General features: G+C 43.8%; 1 protein-coding gene across 2 annotated transcripts; it reads left to right on the top strand.

Moving 5' to 3' along the window:
- Positions 1-328: 328 nt before the first annotated feature.
- On the top strand, positions 329-19,888 carry ccar2 (cell cycle and apoptosis regulator 2). 2 transcript variants are annotated; one of them, XM_014138931.2, is made up of 19 exons: positions 329-367; positions 3,845-3,918; positions 4,005-4,090; positions 4,285-4,405; positions 4,604-4,751; positions 5,179-5,278; positions 5,364-5,501; positions 5,597-5,810; positions 7,502-7,612; positions 11,958-12,127; positions 12,307-12,430; positions 12,790-12,918; positions 13,047-13,148; positions 13,236-13,389; positions 13,490-13,548; positions 16,520-16,751; positions 16,859-17,074; positions 17,253-17,407; positions 17,515-19,888. In XM_014138931.2, the coding sequence occupies exons 2-19, from the start codon at positions 3,907-3,909 to the stop codon at positions 17,557-17,559; spliced, it is 2,316 nt and encodes a 771-aa protein (XP_013994406.2). In that variant the 5' UTR covers positions 329-367; positions 3,845-3,906; the 3' UTR covers positions 17,560-19,888. The 2 variants fall into 2 exon arrangements, with proteins under 2 accessions (XP_013994406.2, XP_013994398.2); XM_014138923.2 differs by lacking the exon at positions 329-367 and adding an exon at positions 579-1,223.
- The last annotated feature ends 528 nt before the right edge of the window (positions 19,889-20,416 follow it).

Genomic DNA, 20,416 nt, shown 5'->3' with positions numbered 1-20,416 from the left:
TAGCTACATACTATGCATAACTTGGTTAATTCCATGTACTCTTGAATATGTCAATTTGTTGAAATTCAGGCCGATTGACAGGCAAAGTAAACACGTTCACAAGCTAATGTTGGCCAGCTAGGTTAGAGATCCTAGCTGCTTTCAGTGTCTACTGATGTATGGTTCTGTAACCGTCTGATATCACAATTGAGGTCATGCGATTTAACACTTCATTTATCCTCATAGTCAAAATTGGTGCCATGGTGCTCCCACGCGTGGGTACTTCACTTGAATTATACGTCATTCATCACGTGAACACAGTGACGCGTAGAAAATGTTCATAGAGGAGGGCCGTGTTCGAGAGGATCAAAACCGTAATGTATCATGGGTAATTTATTACTGACTGACCTACAAATAATAATGGGTAGTTATTTATGATGCAAGGTTATTTGGAGATCCGTCAGTAGGCAGTGGCCTGCACTGTCAAACAAACCCAATAATAGCACAAGTGGAACAATGGGTTAGTTATAACAAATATTTGGTGATAGAGGCCTCTAGGGCCCAAAATAACGTTTTAGCATGAGCAGCGCCATTGAGGGCTTCCACCATTTTAATGTAGTCAACCACAGATGATCCATTATATTGGCCAGATACTCAACTGGCCGCTCTAATGTTGAAAATAAATGAATTCAAAGATGGAAGGCAGTCGGGAGGAGGCAAGATCAGGTGGGACCATTCTGGCCAATGAGAGGGCAGATATAAAGTATGTTTCCAACGATTAATGTATTTTTCTCAAAGTTGCCGGGATTTCACGTGTCCTACTTATATCAGTACACTCGTAACAACCTAAGCATTACGAAACTTATATTCGATCAAATAAGCCACACGTAGCAAATAAGCCATTACATTTTTTGTTGACCAGTTTCGGCACTCTCTCATTGACCTCCATTCAAAAATGCGTCACTTGGTGAGCGAAAGAAACGAACAACGCCACCTGCTGAAGAATATAGATTGTTGTCCCAGTTGTCCCTCGCTTCGCCTCTTCCTCTCTGGCTCCGCACATCAGTGTTCTAATCATTAGCCGTAGGTGCCTCCCCGTTTCGTTACGTTTTCTTCCTTTTATGAAACTTTTTGCAACATAATCTGCGTAATTATTACACCCCTTGTAGCGACTGCTCCACTTCAAAACATAAAAAGCACTAACGTTTTGCCAGAGGAGGATTGCAAGGAGAGTTTGTGTCGGAGTGAGTACTGTTGCTAGCTAGCTACCTAATTTGCTATTTTTTCGAAATCGAATTCATAACTACAAACGTATATCTAGCTAGATCGCTGTGTCCAAAGTGACCGTTTGGTGGCCGTAGTTACAAATAATCTAAATTCTAGCTACCAGTACTGTAACTAGCTAACATTTTTTGTAGTAGCCAGGATCTTCAACGTTCGATGAATGTGTTCATTCATCTAGTCAGTTAGCTAGCTAGCCCAGGTTCTTATGCTCCGGTCAATGATGCACAGATCATACAGCTAAAGGATTTGCAATGATTTTTAGCTAGCTAACTAACTAGGTTATTCACCATGGCGTCAACCATCGGGGTTCAATATAATTATTTTTAATATTCCCTTGATCTGAACATTGGGTCCAGTTGATTATAAGAGGAGTCTTTTTTTTGCTTTAGTATGTACTTCACACCATAAAAGGTCTGTCGACCCTCTATCCTTCCTGGGCTAAAGACCCTCTTGCAGCTTTCCTGCCAACCAAGCAATAAGTCTAGCCATTTATGGGCTTTTGCTTAATCTCAGCAACATGACATATTCGTGAGCATGGATAGGTAGGCAGATACTACATGCATGCTGTAGATTTGTTATTTCAATGTAGTGATTGAGGGGGAACAGCTCAAGTGAAGTTTGAACTAGTGACCCAGTGGTTATAGGGAAAGTGAACTTCACAGAGAAAGGGGGAGAATCAGAAGTGGGCTAATTGAGTGGTTGTCATGTGCAAAAAGAACAAAGATTACCTATGTAAACCACGGTTATGTGAGCTGTATGTATCACTCCGCGGCGGAGGGATACATCTGAGGTGAGGATTTACAGATTGACTCCGGTGTACACCTGTGTCATGGCTGGGGTCCGCCCCTATATATAGACCACATGGCCGCGACACACGTTCTCTACATCATTTTTGAGGCGCCTCTAGCACCGTAGAGGATTGGAGTGATCCATATAGCTCACATAACCGTGGTTACATATGTAACCTTTTATGTTTCACTATATTGGATCACTCCAATATATTGGTATACCCGTACCAGATTAGTGCTAGAGGGACCTGGCCAGCGAGTGGCAAAGGGGTCGTCGTTGTGGAAGAGGGGTCCCGGCACAGTCCCTGGAAGGGGAGGCGACGCCCAGGCCAGCTGAACCAACCGCAGAGGGAGGTGCCACATTTACCTGATAGTACCTAGTCAAGGTGCAAGAGGAAGACCAGCTGGCGGCAGCACAGATATCAGTGAAGGGCACTCCTCTCAGTAGTGCCCAGGACGCAGCCACACCTCGTGTTTAATGTGCCACCACAGATCCCAGCACTGGCCTGTCAGCCAGGCGGTATGCTGTCGTAATCTTGTCCATGATCCAATGAGAGAGCCTCTGCTTTGGACTGGCAGCAGAAGGGCCCAGTAGAGAGGCCTGAGGTGGCTTCGGCCAGGCTTCCTGGGAGGGGTACTGGGCCCAGTAGAGGGATTAACAGCTCGCTGCGCACCACTCCTGAGGGAGGGAGCTCATCCCCAGCCTGAGCCCAAGGTTGGCCGACCCACTCGCGCATGGCCTCCAATCGTGCCAGGCGCAGGCGTTCTGAGAACACCTCACAAAACAGGGATCCAGTAGGGCGTTCCACCGCCCTCTCCGTGTGGCTCAAATGCAGGCAGTGCATACACAAGGTATGCAGAGCCCCATGGGGTAAGCCACCATCACATCTGTCTCAAAGGGAAGCCATAAGCTCAGCCAAGCCAACAAGGCCACGGAGCAGGGATCTGACGCCCTGGGAGGGCTTATGTCGTGACCCACTTAGAGGAATAGGAACCCGGAGAGGGATAAATTACCCAGTACCTCTGCAAAAACCGGGGAAGACCCCTGTGGGAAAAACAGGCAGACAAAAAAACAGGTAATGGATTTGATTTGTGTGTTTTATTTTTTATTTTTACAGCAATATTACCTTTTTAATATCCAAGCAGTAAAAACAGCACTATATCATGGAGTAACTTCGTTAAGGAACTTCAAAGTTAATGTCTCAACGTAGTGGAAGCCCACCACAATACTCTTACACTCTGCAGGGGAAAGAACAAGGAAAAACCTTGCAGGATAATTAGCAGAGAACCAATTCACAACACACACATTGAACAAGCTTGTGGGCAAGTTGTGTTCGGTAAATTACAGTTTGTGGCAACGAGCCACCATACTAATGGATGCACACGAAGTCGTAGTGTAACGCTAACGAAACACAAGTATGACAAACCACGGGCGGAAGATACAGATCAACCACGCGCAGCAGGTGGAGCACTCAAGAGGGGCTGGCCGTGTGGCCAACTGCTCCAGGCTGCAAACAGCCAGTGAGTATACTTCCACGCAAGATATTACACTTACCAAGCGAACTAGAGAAAGTTTACCTCAAACCATATGGACGTCTGCCGAGAAAATGAAAGAGAACGTGTGTCTATATATAGGGGCGGACCCCAGCCATGACACAGGTGTACACGGGAGTAAATCTGTAAATCCTCACCTCGGATGTATCCCTCCACCACAGAGTGATACCAATATATTGGAGTGATCCAATATAGTGAAACATAACTAGAATAATTATATTTCTATGCTCGTGTGTCAGGTCTGTTCCAGAAAGAAGTAGGTCCAGACTGATCCAGCTAAGGAGTGATACTGAGCAGATACATGGATAGCCAAGTAAGACAAACGTGTGTGTGTGTGTGTGTGTGTGTGTGTGTGTGTGTGTGATGTGTCTATAATTATGTGTTTGTGTTTGCTCTCAGATGAAGCAACGTGTCTTCACTGGGGTCGTGACACAGCTCCAGGAGCATTATGGGATGGTGGACCAGGAAGTGCGTTTTCAGAAGAGGTACAAAGGACTAATACTAAGTTCCAGTAGTTATTCTCCAATGGACCCCTAACCCCCTATTATGCACATATGTCAATTTGAGAAGCTTGGATAGGTGTAAGCAATATAGCTAAAATATCAGTCTTCATTTACTAAATTATTCAATTCTATGAGGTCATTCAACTGGTGTACTGTGTTAACTCTGTGTGTGTCAGTGTGGTGAAGGGGAGAGTTCCGGCGCTGGGGGAGAGGGTGCTGGTGAAGGCTGTCCTGGATCTGTCTCAATCACACAGCTGGAGCGCCCAGAGAGTACAGACCCTCACAGAACACACACAGGTAGAGTACAGAGCCTGACCAAAGACACACAGGTAGAGTATCTGTAGGTAATGTAGATTACTGTAGAAGAACCAGACAGTGATTTTGTAGAATTTCATATTTCACCTGAGTGGTTGTTATGTTAACCAATAGTGTGTCAGACAAGAGGGTTGAATAAGGAAAAGGTAGACTCTATCCTCTTCTTCCATCTCTTCTCAGACGGCAAAGTTTCCTCGTCCTCTCCTGCCCTCCATGATGCCTGCACACGCACAGAAACCGGGCATTCTGGGTAGCAAGCCGCAGCCTCTCCTCAAATCTCCCAAGATCCCTCCTCTCATCCCCAGCATCCTTCACACTGTGGCCAAGCGTGAGTGAACCTGTCCCAAATCACACCCTTCTCTCCATATAGTGCATTACTTTTGCTCCACCTAGGTCCTTTTGATCCACCTAGGTCCTTTTGATCCACCTAGGTCCTTTTTGATCCACCTAGGTCCTTTTTGATCCACCTAGGTCCTTTTGGATCCACCTAGGTCCTTTTGGATCCACCTAGGTCCTTTTGGATCCACCTAGGTCCTTTTGGATCCACCTAGGTCCATTTTGATCCACCACGGGTCCATTTTGATCCACCACGGGTCCATTTTGATCCACCTAGGTCCTTTTTGATCCACCACGGGTCCATTTTGATCCACCTAGGTCCTAGGGGCACAGAAAGGCCATATACAGCCACAGAAGACGTGAACTATACAGGGAATAGTGTTTGTTTATTTTTTGTATTTTTTCTCTCTCACTTTCAGCGGGGTTGCTGCAGACTCCATCATGGGGGGGTCAGTTTGAGGGCTGGGGCAGAGGCATCAGGAAGAGACCTGCTGAGGCAGGGAGACGAGGAGACCGCCGGTGAGTGTCTGTGTGTGTTCTGTCTCTGTTCATCCCCGAGGAAAAGCAATTGTCTGTCAATATTATATTATTTTGTGTGTGTCAGGGAGGACAGTGGAGTGAGGGGTTGTGACCAGAAGAGGAGGAGGTGGAAGGAGGAGGAGGATAAGGGAGCTCACCCCAAAAAGACCTCCCCTACCCCAGTTCAGAGTTCCGCCCTCTTCTCTTGCTTCCCCAGGGATTGGTGAGTCCACTTGTAATTTATTCATTTACGCAATCAGTCAATCAAAGAATCTAACTTTGGTAATCGATTAATCTCCACCCCTTTGTCTCCCCCAGTGTGTCCTGTGACAGTCTAGAGCTACAGCGTCGTTACCCCCATCTCCCTCTCCCCCCATCCGTCTGCCACCTGTCAATCAGTTGGATTGACAGCTTTCCTCCCGCCCAGCCCCTCCCCTTCCCCCTCCCGCAGCCCTGCCTTTACCATATAGGCCCCGTCGAGCCTGACCAACACACACACACTGAGAGAGAGGGCGCAGAGTGCACTGTAAAGGTAAAGCACACCAAACAAACACTGACTCTACCTTCCCATTCACCACCTGTGTGTCTTGTTTGCCCACTGGATTTTATTATATACACTACCTGTCAAATGTTATAGAACACCTACTCATTCAAGGGTTTCTCTTTATTTTTACAATTTTCTACATTGTAGAATAATAGTGAAGACTTCAAAACTATGAAATAACACACATGGAATCATGTAGTAACCCAAAGGGGGGGCGGGGGTATACAGAAGATATCCCTATTTGGTAAAAGACCAAGTCTTTTAAGATGGCAAGAACAGCTCAAATAAGCAAAGAGAAATGACATTCAATCATTACTTTAAGACATGAAGGTCAGTCAATACCGAAAATGTAAAGAACTTTTTGAAAGTTTCTTCAGGTGCAGTCGCAAAAACCATCAAGCATTATGATGAAACTGGCTCTAATGGGGACTGCCACAGGAAAGGAAGACCCAGAGTTACATCTGCTGCAGAGAATAAGTTCATTAAAGTTAACAGCCTCAGAAATTGCAGCCGGAATAAATGCTTCACAGAGTTCAAGTAACAGACACATCTCAACATCAACTGTTCAGAGGAGACTGTGTGAATCAGACCTTCATGGTCGAATTGCTGTAAAGAAACCACTACTAAAGGACACCAATAAGAAGAAGAGACGTGTTTGGGCCAAGAAACACGAACAATGGACATTAGACCGGTGGAAATTTGTCCTTTGGTCTGGAGTCCAAATTGGAGACGCGGTATTTGTGAACAGATGATCTCCACAAGTGTATTACCCACCATAAAGCATGGAGGAGGTGTGATGGTGTGGGGGTACTTTGCTGGTGACACTGTCTCTGATTTATTTATAATTCATGGCACACTTAACTAGCATGGCTACCACAGTATTCTGCAGTGATACGCCATCCCATCTAGTTTTGGGATTAGTCCCAGTATCGTTTGTTTTTCAACAGGACAATGACACAACACCTCCAGGCTGTAAGTGCTATTTTACCACGAAGGAGAGTGATGGAGTGCTGCATCAGATGACCTGGCCTCCACAATCCCCCAACCTCAACCAAATTGAGATGGTTTGCGATATGAGTTGGACCGCAGAGTCAATGAAGGAAAAGCAGCCAACAAGTGCTCAGCATATATATGTGACTGTTGGAAAAGCATTCCAAGTGAAGCTGGTTGAGAGAATGCCAAGAGTGTGCGAAGCTGTCATCAAGGCAAAGCGTGGCTATTTGAAGGATCTCAAATATAAAATATATATATTGAATTGTTGAACAATATTTTTGGTTACTACATGATTCCATATGTGTTAATTCATAGTTTTGATGTCTTCACTATTATTCTACGATGTAGAAAATAGTAAAAATAAAGAAAAACCCTTGAATGAGAAGGTGTTCTATAACATTTGACGGGTAGTGTATATATTTAAAAAAATGTAACCTTTTTATTTAACTAGGCAAGTCGGTTAAGAACAAATTCTTATTTACAATGATGGCCTACAGCGGCCAAACCGTAACCCGGATCACGCTGGGCCAATTGTGCGCCACCCTATGGGTCTCCCAATCACGGCCGATTGTGATACAGCCTGGTTTCGAACCAGGGTGTCTGTAGTGACGCCTCTAGCACTGAGATGCAATGCTTAAGACCGCTGCGCCACTGGGGAACCCCTAAATGGTGTGTGTGTCACACAGGTGCTGCTGTTGTCCATGGCCAGTTCAGAGGAGCTGTACAGACAGTGCTGTGGGCTGCAGGACCTGAAAGACCAGCAGGAGGGTGCTGTGCACCCTGCCTCTCTCATCAAGGTGAGGACGGTTACTTTGTGACTGGGTACAGCCCACTATACACCTCAACTTTGGTCAAATCATAATTACATAATAAGTACAGTTGAAGTCGGAAGTTTACATACGCTTAGGTTGGAGTCATTAAAACTCGTTTTTCAACCACTCCACAAATTTCTTGTTAACAAACTATAGTTTTGGCAAGTCAGTTAGGACATCTACTTTGTGCATGACACAAGTCATTTTTCCAACAATTGTTTACAGACAGATTAATTCACTATCACAATTCCAGTGGGTCAGAAGTTTACATACACTAAGTTGACTGTACCTTTAACCTCCCTGGGCGAGGTGGGACGCTTGACTCTCGTTAATCTAACCACATTGTCCGATTTCAAAAAGGCTTTACAGCGAAAGCAAATCATTAGATTATGTCAGGAGAGTACCCTGCCAAAAATAATCACACAGCCATTTTCAAACCAAGCATACCGTAAATTCCGGACTATAAGCCGCAACTTTTTTCCCAGGCTTTGAACCTCGCGGCTTAAACAATGATGTGGCTGATATATGGATTTTTCCCGCTTAAATTTTTATTTTTTCCCAAAAAACATTCTGTGACGTGCTAAGTTTTTTGGCGGCATGAAGCTTTCATTAGACCAATGAAATTGCCGAACGGGTTACGGTCAAACAACTTTTTTGTTTACTGTTTAGATTAAATCGAGCGCTCTCAAACTTCCCATCATTCTGATTATGGTAGTCATTTTGTCACCCTCATCATGGCAAAGACATGGAGAAATGCATATGATGCAGCTTTCAAGTTGAAGGCGATTGATCTGGCTGTTGGAAAAGGAAATAGAGCTGCTGCACGGGAGCTTGGTCTTAATGAGTCGATAAGACGTTGGAAACGGCAGCGTGAGGAATGGACTTTTTTTAAGTAGAGGCGTGGATAAAAAAAAAAAACTGGTGTGTCCACCATGTGCCTCACGCAGCGCAACACATCTCCTTCGCATAGAGTTGATAAGAGCTTACTGCTAATTTGTTATTTTTTGTTACAAGCCGTGTTTCGTTAAAGCCTGTATAAAGTTCATTTGTTTCAATGTACCGGTAGGCACCTGCGGCTTATAGACATGTGCGGCTTATTTATGTTCAAAATAATATATTTTTTTAAATTCAGTGGGTGCGGCTTATATTCAGGTGCGCTTAATAGTCCGGAAATTACGGTATATGTCACAAAAACTACAGCTAAATGCAGCACTAACCTTTGATCTTCATCAGATGACACTCCTAGGACATTATGTTATACAATACATGCATGTTTTGTTCAATCAAGTTCATATTTATATCAAAAAACAGCTTTTTACATTAGCATGTGATGTTCAGAACTAGCATACCCACCTCAAACTTCCGGTGAATTTACTAAATTACTCATGATTAACGTTCACCAAATACATAACAATTATTTTAAGAATTATAGATACAGAACTCCTTTATGCAATCGCGGTGTCGGATTTTAAAATAGCTTTTCGGCGAATGGAAATTTTTGCAATATTCTGAGTACATAGCCCGGCCATCACGGCTAGCTAATTTGACACCCACCAAGTTTGGCCCTCACCAAACTCAGATTTACTATAAGAAAAATTGGATTACCTTTGCTGTTCTTCGTCAGAATGCACTCCCAGGACTTCTACTTCAACAACAAATGTTGTTTTGGTTCCAAATAATGCATAGTTATATTAAAATACCTCCGTTTTGTTCGTGCGTTCAGGTCACTATCCGAAGGGTGATGCGCATTTCGTGACAAAAATTTTCCATTACCGTACTTCGAAGCATGTCAAACGCTGTTTAAAATCATTTTTCTCGGAATATAGCGATAATATTCCAACCGGGCGACGTTGTATTCATTCAAAGGCTGAAAGAGAAAATTTTAGAATTCTCATGAACGCGCTTCTCAGTCTCACTGTTCCCAGGCTGACCAAATCAAATCAAATTTATTTTTATATAGCCCTTCGTACATCAGCTGATATTCTCAAAGTGCTGTACAGAAACCCAGCCTAAAACCCCAAACAGCAAGCAAAGCATGTGAAAGAAGCACGGTGGCTAGGAAAAACTCCCTAGGAAAAACTCCCTAGAAAGGCCAAAAACCTAGGAAGAAACCTAGAGAGGAACCAGGCTATGAGGGGTGGCCAGTCCTCTTCTGGCTGTGCAGGGTGGATATTATAACAGAACATGGTCAAAATGTTAAAATGTTAAAATGTTCATAAATGACCAGCATGGTCAAATAATAATAATCATAGTAGTTGTCGAGGGTGCAACAAGCACGTCCGGTGAACAGGTCAGGGTTCCATAGCCGCAGGCAGAACAGTTGAAACTGGAGCAGCAGCACGGCCAGGTGGACTGGGGACAGCAAGGAGTCATCATACCAGGTAGTCCTGAGGCATGGTCCTAGGGCTCAGGTCCTCCGAGAGAAAGACAGAAAGAGAGAAAGAGAGAATTAGAGGGAGCATATTTAAATACACACAGGACACCGGATAAGACAAGAGAAATACTCCAGATGTAACAGACTGACCCTAGCCCCCCGACACATAAACTACTGCAGCATAAATACTGGAGGCTGAGACAGGAGGGATCAGAAGACCACTCACAAACAGAGCTGCTGTACTTCGCCCAGAGACTGCAGACACCCCCTTACACTTTCTGGCGCCTTCTGAGAGCCAATGGAAGCCTTAGAAAATGTCACGTTACAGCAGAGATGCTGTATTTTCGATAGAGATGCAACTGAAGGACAACAAATTGTTAGACAGGGCACTTCCTGTATGGAATCTTCTCAGGTTTTGGCCAGCCATATGAGTTCTGTTATACTCACAGACACCATTCAAACAGTTTTAGAAACTTCCGAGTGTTTTCTATCCAAATCTACTAATTATATGCATATTCTCGTTTCTGGGCAAGAGTAGTAACCAGTTTAAATTGGGTACGTTTTTTATCCGGCCGTGCAAATACTGCCCCCTAGCCCCAACAGGTTAAACAGCTTGGAAAATGCCTGAAAATTATGTCATGGCTTTAGAAGCTTCTGATAGGCTAATTGACATAATTTGAGTCAATTGGAGGTGTACCTGTGGATGTATTTCAAGGCCTACCTTCAAACTCAGTGCCTCTTTGCTTGACATCATGGGAAAATGAAAAAAAATCTGCCAAAAAAATTGTAGACCTCCACAAGTCTGGTTCATCCTTGGGAGCAATTTCCAAACGCCTGAAGGTACCACGTTCATCTGTACAAACAGACATGTTCATCTCTAGGAGACAGAACACTCTTTGTTGCGAAAAGTGAAAATCAATCCCAGAACAACAGCAAAGAACCTTGTGAAGATGCTGGACGAAACGGGTACAAAAGTATCTATATCCACAGTAAAAACGAGTCCTATATCGACATAACCTGAAAGGCCGCTCAGCAAGGAAGAAGCCACTGCTCCAAAACCTCCATTTAAAAAAAGCCAGACTACGGTTTGCAACTGCACATGGGGACAAAGATTGTACTTTTTGGAGAAATGTCCTCTGGTCTGATGAAATAGAACTGTTTGGCCATAATGACCATCGTTATGTTTGGAGGAAAAAGGGGGGAGGCTTGCAAGCCGAAGAACACCATCCCAACCATGAAGCCCGGGGGTGGCAGCATCATGTTGTGGGGGTGCTCTGCTGCAGGAGGGACTGGTGCACTTCACAAAATAGATGAGATCATGAGGGAGGAAAATTATGTGCATATATTGAAGCAACATCTCAAGACATCAGTCAGGAAGTTAAAGCTTGGTCGCAAATGGGTCTTCCAAATGGACAATGACCCCAAGCATAGTTCCAAAGTTGTGGCAAAATGGCTTAAGGACAACAAAGTCAAGGTATTAGAGTGGCCATCACAAAGCCCTGACCTCAATCCCATAGAAAATGTATGGGCAGAACTGAAAAAGTGTGTGTGAGCAAGGAGGCCTACAAACCTGACTGTTACACCAGCTCTGTCAGGAGGAATGGGCCAGAATTCACCCAAGTTATTGTGGGAAGCTTGTGGAAGGCTACCTGAAATGTTTGAGCCAAGTTAAACAATTTAAAGGCAATGTTACCAAATAGTAATTGAGTGTATGTAAACTTCTGACCCACTGGGAATGTGATGAAAGAAATAAAAGCTGAAATAAATCATTCTCTCTACTATTATTCTGACATTTGACATTCTTAAAATAAAGTGGTGATCCTAGCTGACCTATAACAGGAATTTTTACTTGGATTAAATGTCAGGAATTGTGAAAAACTGAGTTTAAATGTCTTTGGCTAAGGTGTATGTAAACTTCCGACTTCAACTGTATATGATCTCTCTCCCCTCTGTCAGTTCCTGTTGGGGGAGGTAGGGGGTGAGTTTCGGGCCCTGGGAGGTCCGTGGTGTCTTGAGACAGATGGCGGCGGTCCCAGTCCACTGAAGGACCCTCGGGCACTGCTGAGGACAGCCCTGCGCTGTGTGAGGGAACAGAGTGGACTGGACCTCAGCGGCTGCTCCCAGTGGTCAGTATACACAGTTGCATGTTCATGATCACACAAGCACATCTTTATGCTCACACACTCTTGACTCTCACACAGCCAGGTAGTAAACCAGCCAATCAAATGCATGTTTTGTTTTCCCCTTTTCAACACTGTGTGGCACTCCATTTACAATGGGATGAACAACTCCTTCTCTCTCTCAGGTATAAGATGGCTGAGCTGAGCTATGTTTGTGAGGGGAAGCTGGAGACAGTGGTGTTTTTGTTACCTGATGTCTGGCGGATCGTACCTACAGAGGACGACTGGAGCACACTCAGGACTCAGGAGGTGAGTGTGTGTGTGTGGCCATGGTGTGAGGTGAGAGTTCGATACATATCCTGTAGTAGTCACATCTTTGCCTGGCTACCCATCCACATCACTCGTGGGTAAAGCAGCGTTTCGGAAATAGTCATTGGCTTTGATACTCTGATTGGTTAGACGATCCAGTCTCTGATGACTTGTCAAAGTGAGGGCTGCTGTACTAAACGTCACTGCAAACGACTTCTAGGATGGCAGTCTCAGACTGAATGTATGTAGCGATCGATTACAGCAGCGGAATTACGTTCAATATGAGTCATCAGGCAAGTCACAACTCACAGCCATTCTAAAGCTGCCTTGTGCGTGTTTGTGTCTCTTTTTTCTATCAGGAGGAAGGGGCCCCTCTCCCTGCTGCTCCATGCCTGGTTGCAAGGCCTCGTCCTGGGCTAGCCCTCTGCCCCGTCCCCCTCTCCTCTCTCCTGGAGCCCCACACCTCCACAACCAAGGAGGCCTTTGAGGTAAAGTACTCCCATATACTACACTGAGATATACTGTACTACTCTGCTTTGGAGTAGGTTAGTTGTCATGATACAACATAAATTATTATACGTACCCCTCTCTCTCTCTCTTTCTCTCTCTCTCTAAGGTGGGCTTGCTGGCAGAGTTGTTTTGTGAGATGCTTCAGAGGGACTTTGGTCTACTGCTCTACCGCTGTCTCGGCTCTCTAACGCCTACACCCACACCCACGGTACACACACACAAAAATAAACATGTTACCTGTTTTCGTCTCTACACCTGATTTAGTCCTGCTTACATTCTCCAATCTCTTTTTCAGGAGGATGAACAGATAAAGAAGGACAAAAGGCAGAGAATACGGGATGAGAGGAGTAAAAGATTTCAGGAAAGAGGAGAGAGCAGAGGGAGAGCAGCGGAGGAGACTGATGACGATGGAGAAGAGATAGATGAGAAAGAAACAGAGGGAGAAAGCGGTATGAAGATCTGAAAATACTGGGTTGGGGGAAGTTAAATGCCAGAAGCTGTTGTGTGTGTACTAAAATTGCTTTCTTTTTTTCCTTATTTTTTTTCCAGAGATGTTGGGAGAGGAGGGAATTACTAGTGAGAATTCAGACGGCCTCTTAAAGCACAATGTAAGGCCCACATACACTGTAAATACTAGGGCCCCCTAGAAGTTACTATGCTTCATAGAATCGCCATGGGAAGTAGGGGTGCTGCAGCACCCTATAAATCATTTTGCCAAAAATGTTACTCCTGTCTGAACAGACATAAATAAAATCATTCAAAATACTACACCAGAGAGCATCATTTAGCCACAGAGGATCAATAGCTTCTAAAGAATAGCTGTGGATTAAGTTTGATCACAAGTACACACTGAGTATACCAAACATTAGGAACACCTTCCTGATATTGAGTTGCACCCCCCTCAGAAAATTCATGTTGACTCCAATGCTTCCCAGTTGTGTCAAGTTGGCTGGGTGTCCTTTGGATGGTGGACCATTCTTGATACACACAGGTGCACCTGGCACCTACCATATACCCTGTTCAAAGGCACGTCTTGCCCGTTGAACCTCTGAATGGCACACATACACAATCCATGTCTCAATTGTCTCAATGCTTAAAAATCCTTCTTTAACCTGTCTCCTCCCCTTCATCTACTCTGATTTGAAGTGGATTTAATAAGGCATCAATAAGGGATCATAGATTTCACCTGGATTCATCTGGTCAGTCTATCATGGGAGAGCAAGTGTTTGTTTTTAATGTTTTGTACATTCTGTGTAGAGTCGGTAAGGCTGCAATGTGGGCAGCACGTGAGCATAATATAGAACCGCTTGTTCCTTTGTGGCCATAGACATATCAACCATAGAAGGGTTTGGAACCTCTAACCCTGGCACTTTGACTGTTAAACTCATGGGTACATTAATAATGGCTGCCTGTACTGACAACTGCCATCTATGGAATGTATTTGTAAACTTGGTTGCGGTGGTCAGTTTGCCTTTCGCATATTTAAAAAGACAATCACGGGACAAACGTACAGTTTGGAATGCAAATGCCTAATCTGTCTGTAGAACCTAAAACAATATTTCTCAACTCCCAATTAGGAGCAAACAGCACTGTTTTTCAAAGTAGCTTATCCCCAGTGACTAGCATAGGCTTCATCTTCAGTGCCACTGGAAAGGTTATTTAATAGCCCTTTAGCCTATAATAAATATATATACAGTGCCTTCAGAAAGTATTCAGACCCCTTGATTTTTTTCCAAATTTTGTTAGATTACAGCCTTATTCAAAAATTTATAAAATCGTCATCCCCCCTCAACACATTACCCCATAATGACAAAGCAAAAACAGGTTTTTGGAAATGTTTTTTATTTGTAATAAATTAGCATACATCACATTTACATAAGTATTCAGACTCTTTACTCAGTACTTTGAAGCAGCTTTGGCAGCAATTACAGCCTTGAGTCTTCTTGGGTATGACGCTACAAGCTTGGCACACCTGTATTTGGGAAGTTTCTCCCGTTCTTCTCTGAAGATTCTCTCAATTCCTGTCAGGTTGGATGGGGAGCGTCGCTGCACAGCAATTTCCAGGTCTCTCCAGAGCTGTTCGATGGGGTTTAAGTCCGGGCTCTTCCTGGCCACTCAAGGACATTCAGAGACTTGTCCCAATGCCACTCCTGCGTTGTCTTGGCTGTGTGCTTAGGGTCGTTGTCCTGTTGAAGGTGAACCTTCTCCCCAGTCTGAGGTCCTGAGCGCTCTGGAGCAGGTTTTCGTCAAGGATCTCTCTGTACTTTGCTCCGTTCATCTTTCCCTTGATCCTGACTAGTCTCCTAGTCCCTACAGCTGAAAAACATTCCCACAGCATGATGCTGCCAACACCATGCTTCACCGTAGGGATGGTACCATGTTGTTTCCTCCAGACGTGACACTTGGCATTCAGGCCAAAGAGTTCATTCTTGGTCTCATCAGACCAGAGAATCTTGTTTCTCATGGTCTGAGAGTCTTTGGGTGCCTCTTGGCAAACTCCAAACGGACTGTCATGTGCCTTTTACTGAGGAGTGGCTTCCGTCTGGCCACTCTACCATAAAGACCTGATTGGTGGAGTGCTGCAGAGATGGTTGTCCTTCTGGAAGACTCCCATCTCAACAAAGGAACTCTAGAGCTCAGTTTGGCCGGGCGGCCAGCTCTAGGAAGAGTTGGTTGTTCCAAACATCTTCCATGTAAGAATGATGGAGGCCACTGTGTTCTTGGGGACCTTCAATGCTGCAGAAATGTTTTGGTACCCTTCCCCAGATCTGTGCCTCGACACAATCCTGTCTCAGAGCTCTACGGACAATTCCTTCGACCTCATGGCTATGTTTTTGCTCTGACATGCTCTGTCAACTGTGGGACCTTTATATAGACAGGTGTGGGCCTTTCCAAATCATGTCCAATCAATTTAATTTACCACAGGTGGACTCCAAGTTGTAGAAACATCTCAATGATGATCAATGGAAACAGGATGCACCTGAGCTCAATTTTGAGTCTCATAGCAAAGGGTCTGAATACTTATGTAAATAAGGTATTTCTGTTTTATTTTTTATAAATTTGCTCAAATTGATAACCTGTTTTCACTTTGTTATTATGGGCTATTGTGTGTAGATTACTGAGGACATTGTTTTATTGAATCCATTTTAGAAAAAGGCTGTAACTTAACAAAATGTGGGAAAAGTCAAGGGGCCGGAACTTTCCAAAGGCACTGTATATCCTCCTAATATTGTACAATCTGTGTCTTCTCATTGGCCAGGGCAATTTTTTTTAATTGATTTCAGTTTGTCAGTGTCTTCTGTCATGTAAATGACGTAGAATTGCATGAAATGCGTTTATAAAAGGCCCCCGAAAATCTGGACCCTGCTAAAAAAATCTCCATGTGTGGAAATTCCAAAAATGCCTCTGCTCAACTGTATGCCACTACGCAGATGCGATTTATAGATGCATGCAATGCTTTATTAAAAAGGGGCATCTCCCCCCTAACATCTTCCCGTGGCTATGCTTCATGGTTTCTCCTCTCTCTCCCCTTACTAACTCTCTCGCTCTCCCTCTGGCTGTCTTTCTCCCTCTCTCTAGGTGCTGTCTCGTAGGGTGTTGTTGGCCTGTGTGTTCTTTGACAGACAGCTCACTGGCAGCCTCAGACAAGCAGACCTTCACAACATCTTACTGTCACTAGGGCTGTGGCTCACACCCACCCAAGTCCAGGTGTTGTTGAATAAGGTGTGTGTGGAGGGGCAATGTCCATACAGGATGCTAGCCTCTCGCTGGGAGGAGACGGAACACACAGAACCTGATATCAGCATGGAAGGTTAGACACACACACGTTCAGTATTTTTCTGATTATCTGTGTGTCTGAGTGAGAGGGCAGGGGTGAGTACCGACACACACTCACATTAAGTCTCTCTTTGTATTCAGGTAACCGTGGGTTGTTTCGTGGAGCTCCAAAGAAGGAGAAGGCTTGTGGCCGGAAGTCTGGGGGATCCAGGGGGCCAGCTGCAGCTGTGGGGGCTGAGGTGGTCTCCTACAAGGGCAGTGTGGTAAACATCCCCAGCCTGCTACAGGCCCTGGAAGCAGCAGACAGAACACGGAAAGCCCTGGAGCTACGCATCGCCACTCTACAGGACGCACTGGGTACTACACACGCTTGTCTCTATTTTTTTTCTCTCTCTCTCACACGCTTACACATATTTTGGTAGACTCTTGTATATCTTGTTAATTTCATAGACTTCTATTGGCTAACCATTTTTTTTATGCCTCTTCCCCCTCTCTGTTCCTCTTTCTTCACTGTCCCTCGCTTATTTTTTCTCAGTGGATGCTGCGGCTGTCACTCATGGCCAGGAGGAGGGTCTTAACAGCAGGCTGGAGAAGGCGGAACTTCGAAGCTCATCCTATGAGAAGAAACTGAAAGAGGATGCTGGTCACATGTTCGCCCTCATCCACAAAATGCAGGAAATGGTCGACAAGGTGAGACGTTGTAGGTTAACGGTTAGATAAACAGTAAAATGTTGATCATGTGTGAGTGCACTGATTGGTCTGCCTCAATATCCTCAATATGGATTTGTTTCCCTCAGACGACAAGCCTGACTCAATCAAAAACAGCAAATGAAGAGCACTGATTGGTCGGAGCAGAACAGAGAATTGAAGATAAAGTTGAAAGATTACATTATTACATACACACGCACCAGCCGGCGTGACGGGGATGAGTGAGTGACTACACACACATACAGTCATGACTGAAAGTATTGGCACACTTGATAAAGATGAGCAAAAAAGACTGTATAAAATAAATAATACAATTACTGAGCTATAATGTATGCTCCCAAATTTTTTTAAATGATATGATTTTATACTAATACAACTGCTCAATGAAAGATTTTGTTTTTCTCAATAAGATGGGGTCAAAATTATTGGCACCCCTCTTTTCAATACTCCGGCACCTTTGTGAGGATAACGGCACAGCCTTTTTCTATAATGTTTTATGAGATTGGAGAACACTTTGAGAGGGATGTTAGACCATTCCTCCATACAGAATCTTTCCAGATTATTGATATTCTTCAGTCTGTGCTCATGGACTGCCCTCTTCAATTCAAACCACAGGTTCAATGGGGTTCAAGTTCGGAGACAGAGCTGGCTATTGCAAAATGTCGATTTATTTTACATTTTTTTATATATATATATTTTTGTGGTCAATTAACCATTTCTTTGTAGAATTTGATGTGTGCTTGGGGCTATTGTCTTGCTGGAAGATCCAGTTGCAGCTAAGTTTCAGCCTCCTGGCAGAGGCAACCAGGTTTTGGGCTAAAATGTCCTGGTACTGGGTAAAGTCCATCATGCCGTTGACCTTAACAAGGGCCCCAGGACCATTGGAAACCAAATATCCCCATAACATCAAAGATCCACCACCACATTTTACAGTAGGTATGGGGTTATTTTCTGCATATGCAGATGCCAGACCCACCACTGGTGGGTGGGTGGGTGTGTGTGTGTGGCCAAAGAGCTCTATGTTCATGTCATCTGACAATAGCACCAGTTCCAATCCAAGTACCAATGCCATTTAGAATACTCCAGGCGTTTACATTTGTTGGATATCATATTTCTTTAATGCCAAATCAGTGTGTCTTGTTTGCAATGAAACTGTCCCCATACAGCTTGTTTCTAGCAGAGAGCATTGCGGACCATAGCACTGTTATAGATCACATCAGTTTTTATTTTTCTTCAAAAATAGATAGGAAGAAATAGGCTCCAACACCAAGCCCTCTTGAAATGAATTATTCCTACTCTGATTTGCTTACTTTCAGCACCATGAGCTGTCCATTTCCCATTGATTGTGCCGCAGCTGCTGCTTCAAGTTTCAGCACCACAAAGTAAATTACTGAAATCTGGCTTATTGTGAGATCAATAACTCTGATAAATACATCATTGGCAAGAAAAATATTGTTTTTAATCAAATCTATTATAGCAGTAGCAAGCTATAGGCTCAGAACATAGGCTATAGGCTAGTCTGTGCGCAAGACTGCATTTTCTAGACTAGGCCTAATAAATAAATAAAAATCTGAATAAGCCATTGACTCTCCTGAACTGCTACCGTAGTCCAGCACAGCCATTGGTTAGGCAGCACACTAACGTTTTGGATGAGCAGAGCAGGCCGGGGTTGGAATATCCATTGCAGTGTGTTATGCAACCCAGTTTTATTTACACCATCCCAGCAGCCATCTTAGAAATATAACTTTGCTCTATGCTTCTCCCAGCATGCACTTTGTATTCTATAGGCTATGGATAATTTGATTGAACCACACTAAATAGCCTGTAAGCACACTTGATATTCCGCACCCAGCAGAGAATCAGAGTTGAGGGGCAGCATCGGGCACACGTCAATCTATAGCCAATTAAGCAACTCATTCGAAAACGCTGAAAATATTGACATTTCATCAATTACATGACTCTCCCCTGGACTAGAAAAAAAAAAAATGTATATATATATACTACCGGTCAAAAGTTTGGGGTCACTTAGTTGTTTTTGAAAGAAAAGCAAACATTTTTGTCCATTAAAATAACATCAAATTGATCAGAAATACAGTGTAGACATTGTTAATGTTGTAAATTACATTAATGACATTGTAAATAACATTCTAAGTGACCCCAAACTTTTGACCGGTGGTGTATACACAAAACCCTCCAGTTAACCATTCTGTAAATGTTTATCCATCCTCTACTGTAAAATATGGTGGTGGATCTTTGATAAGCTCAGAATGTCAAGGATCTGATTCTGTATTGGGGAATGGTCTCAGATCCCTCCCAATGTGTTCTCCAATCTAATAAAACATTTTGGAAAATATGTATTTTATTTCATGATGTCAATGTTACTGCAAACATTCTTCATTCAACAACTCTACTTCCATCTATCATTGTGATTTGGCAGGAATAAACACGTTTGACTTTAAAAAACCTGTTTAAAAAAAAAAGTTGATTTATTTGGCATTTGTTTGTGTGATTTGACAAGAAAAAGATCAATTAGAATTCTGGCCTTACAGACTGGACTCACTTTTCACACAGTAATGCAGCTAGGGGGAGCTAGAGTGTAGGCTACGTAAGTGATATGCCCGTTGTATAAAAGTGATAATGCACTCGAAGCCGGTGTTATTGGCTAACACTCGTGCCAATATATCTTCCAAACACCGGCTTCGAGTGCATTATCACTTTTATACAACTGTTTACCAATATATTCAAATAATGATTGACATAGTCTCATTAATTTATTCATAATATTTCATCCTTCCACAAGATAGTCCCGAAGCAAATCTAGGGTTTGCTACCCAAGCCGGCAGGTTCTTCGTTCTATTGGTTCGGTTGCCGGAGACATGACTGTCGTTGTCTTTTTGTTCTGTATCTATGGTCGTGACCCAGTAGTTCGTTCTAAATGTTACATTGCCATACTGGCTGGAAACGTTCTTTTCCCTTGCTTGCTAGCTAGCC

Source organism: Salmo salar, chromosome ssa01 (genome assembly GCF_905237065.1).
Source record: "Salmo salar chromosome ssa01, Ssal_v3.1, whole genome shotgun sequence".
Classification (NCBI taxonomy): Eukaryota; Metazoa; Chordata; class Actinopteri; order Salmoniformes; family Salmonidae; genus Salmo; species Salmo salar.
The sequence above is the reverse complement of the archived record's forward strand: the minus strand, read 5'-3'. Positions and strand labels throughout refer to the sequence as shown.

What these genes read in the sequence shown, in the direction of transcription:
- ccar2 (XM_014138931.2), top strand. An exon ending in CAACCAAGGAGGCCTTTGAG is followed by an intron (nt 12,919 to 13,046) that starts GTAAAGTACTCC and finishes TCTCTCTCTAAG; the next exon opens with GTGGGCTTGCTGGCAGAGTT. An exon ending in CGCCTACACCCACACCCACG is followed by an intron (nt 13,149 to 13,235) that starts GTACACACACAC and finishes TCTCTTTTTCAG; the next exon opens with GAGGATGAACAGATAAAGAA.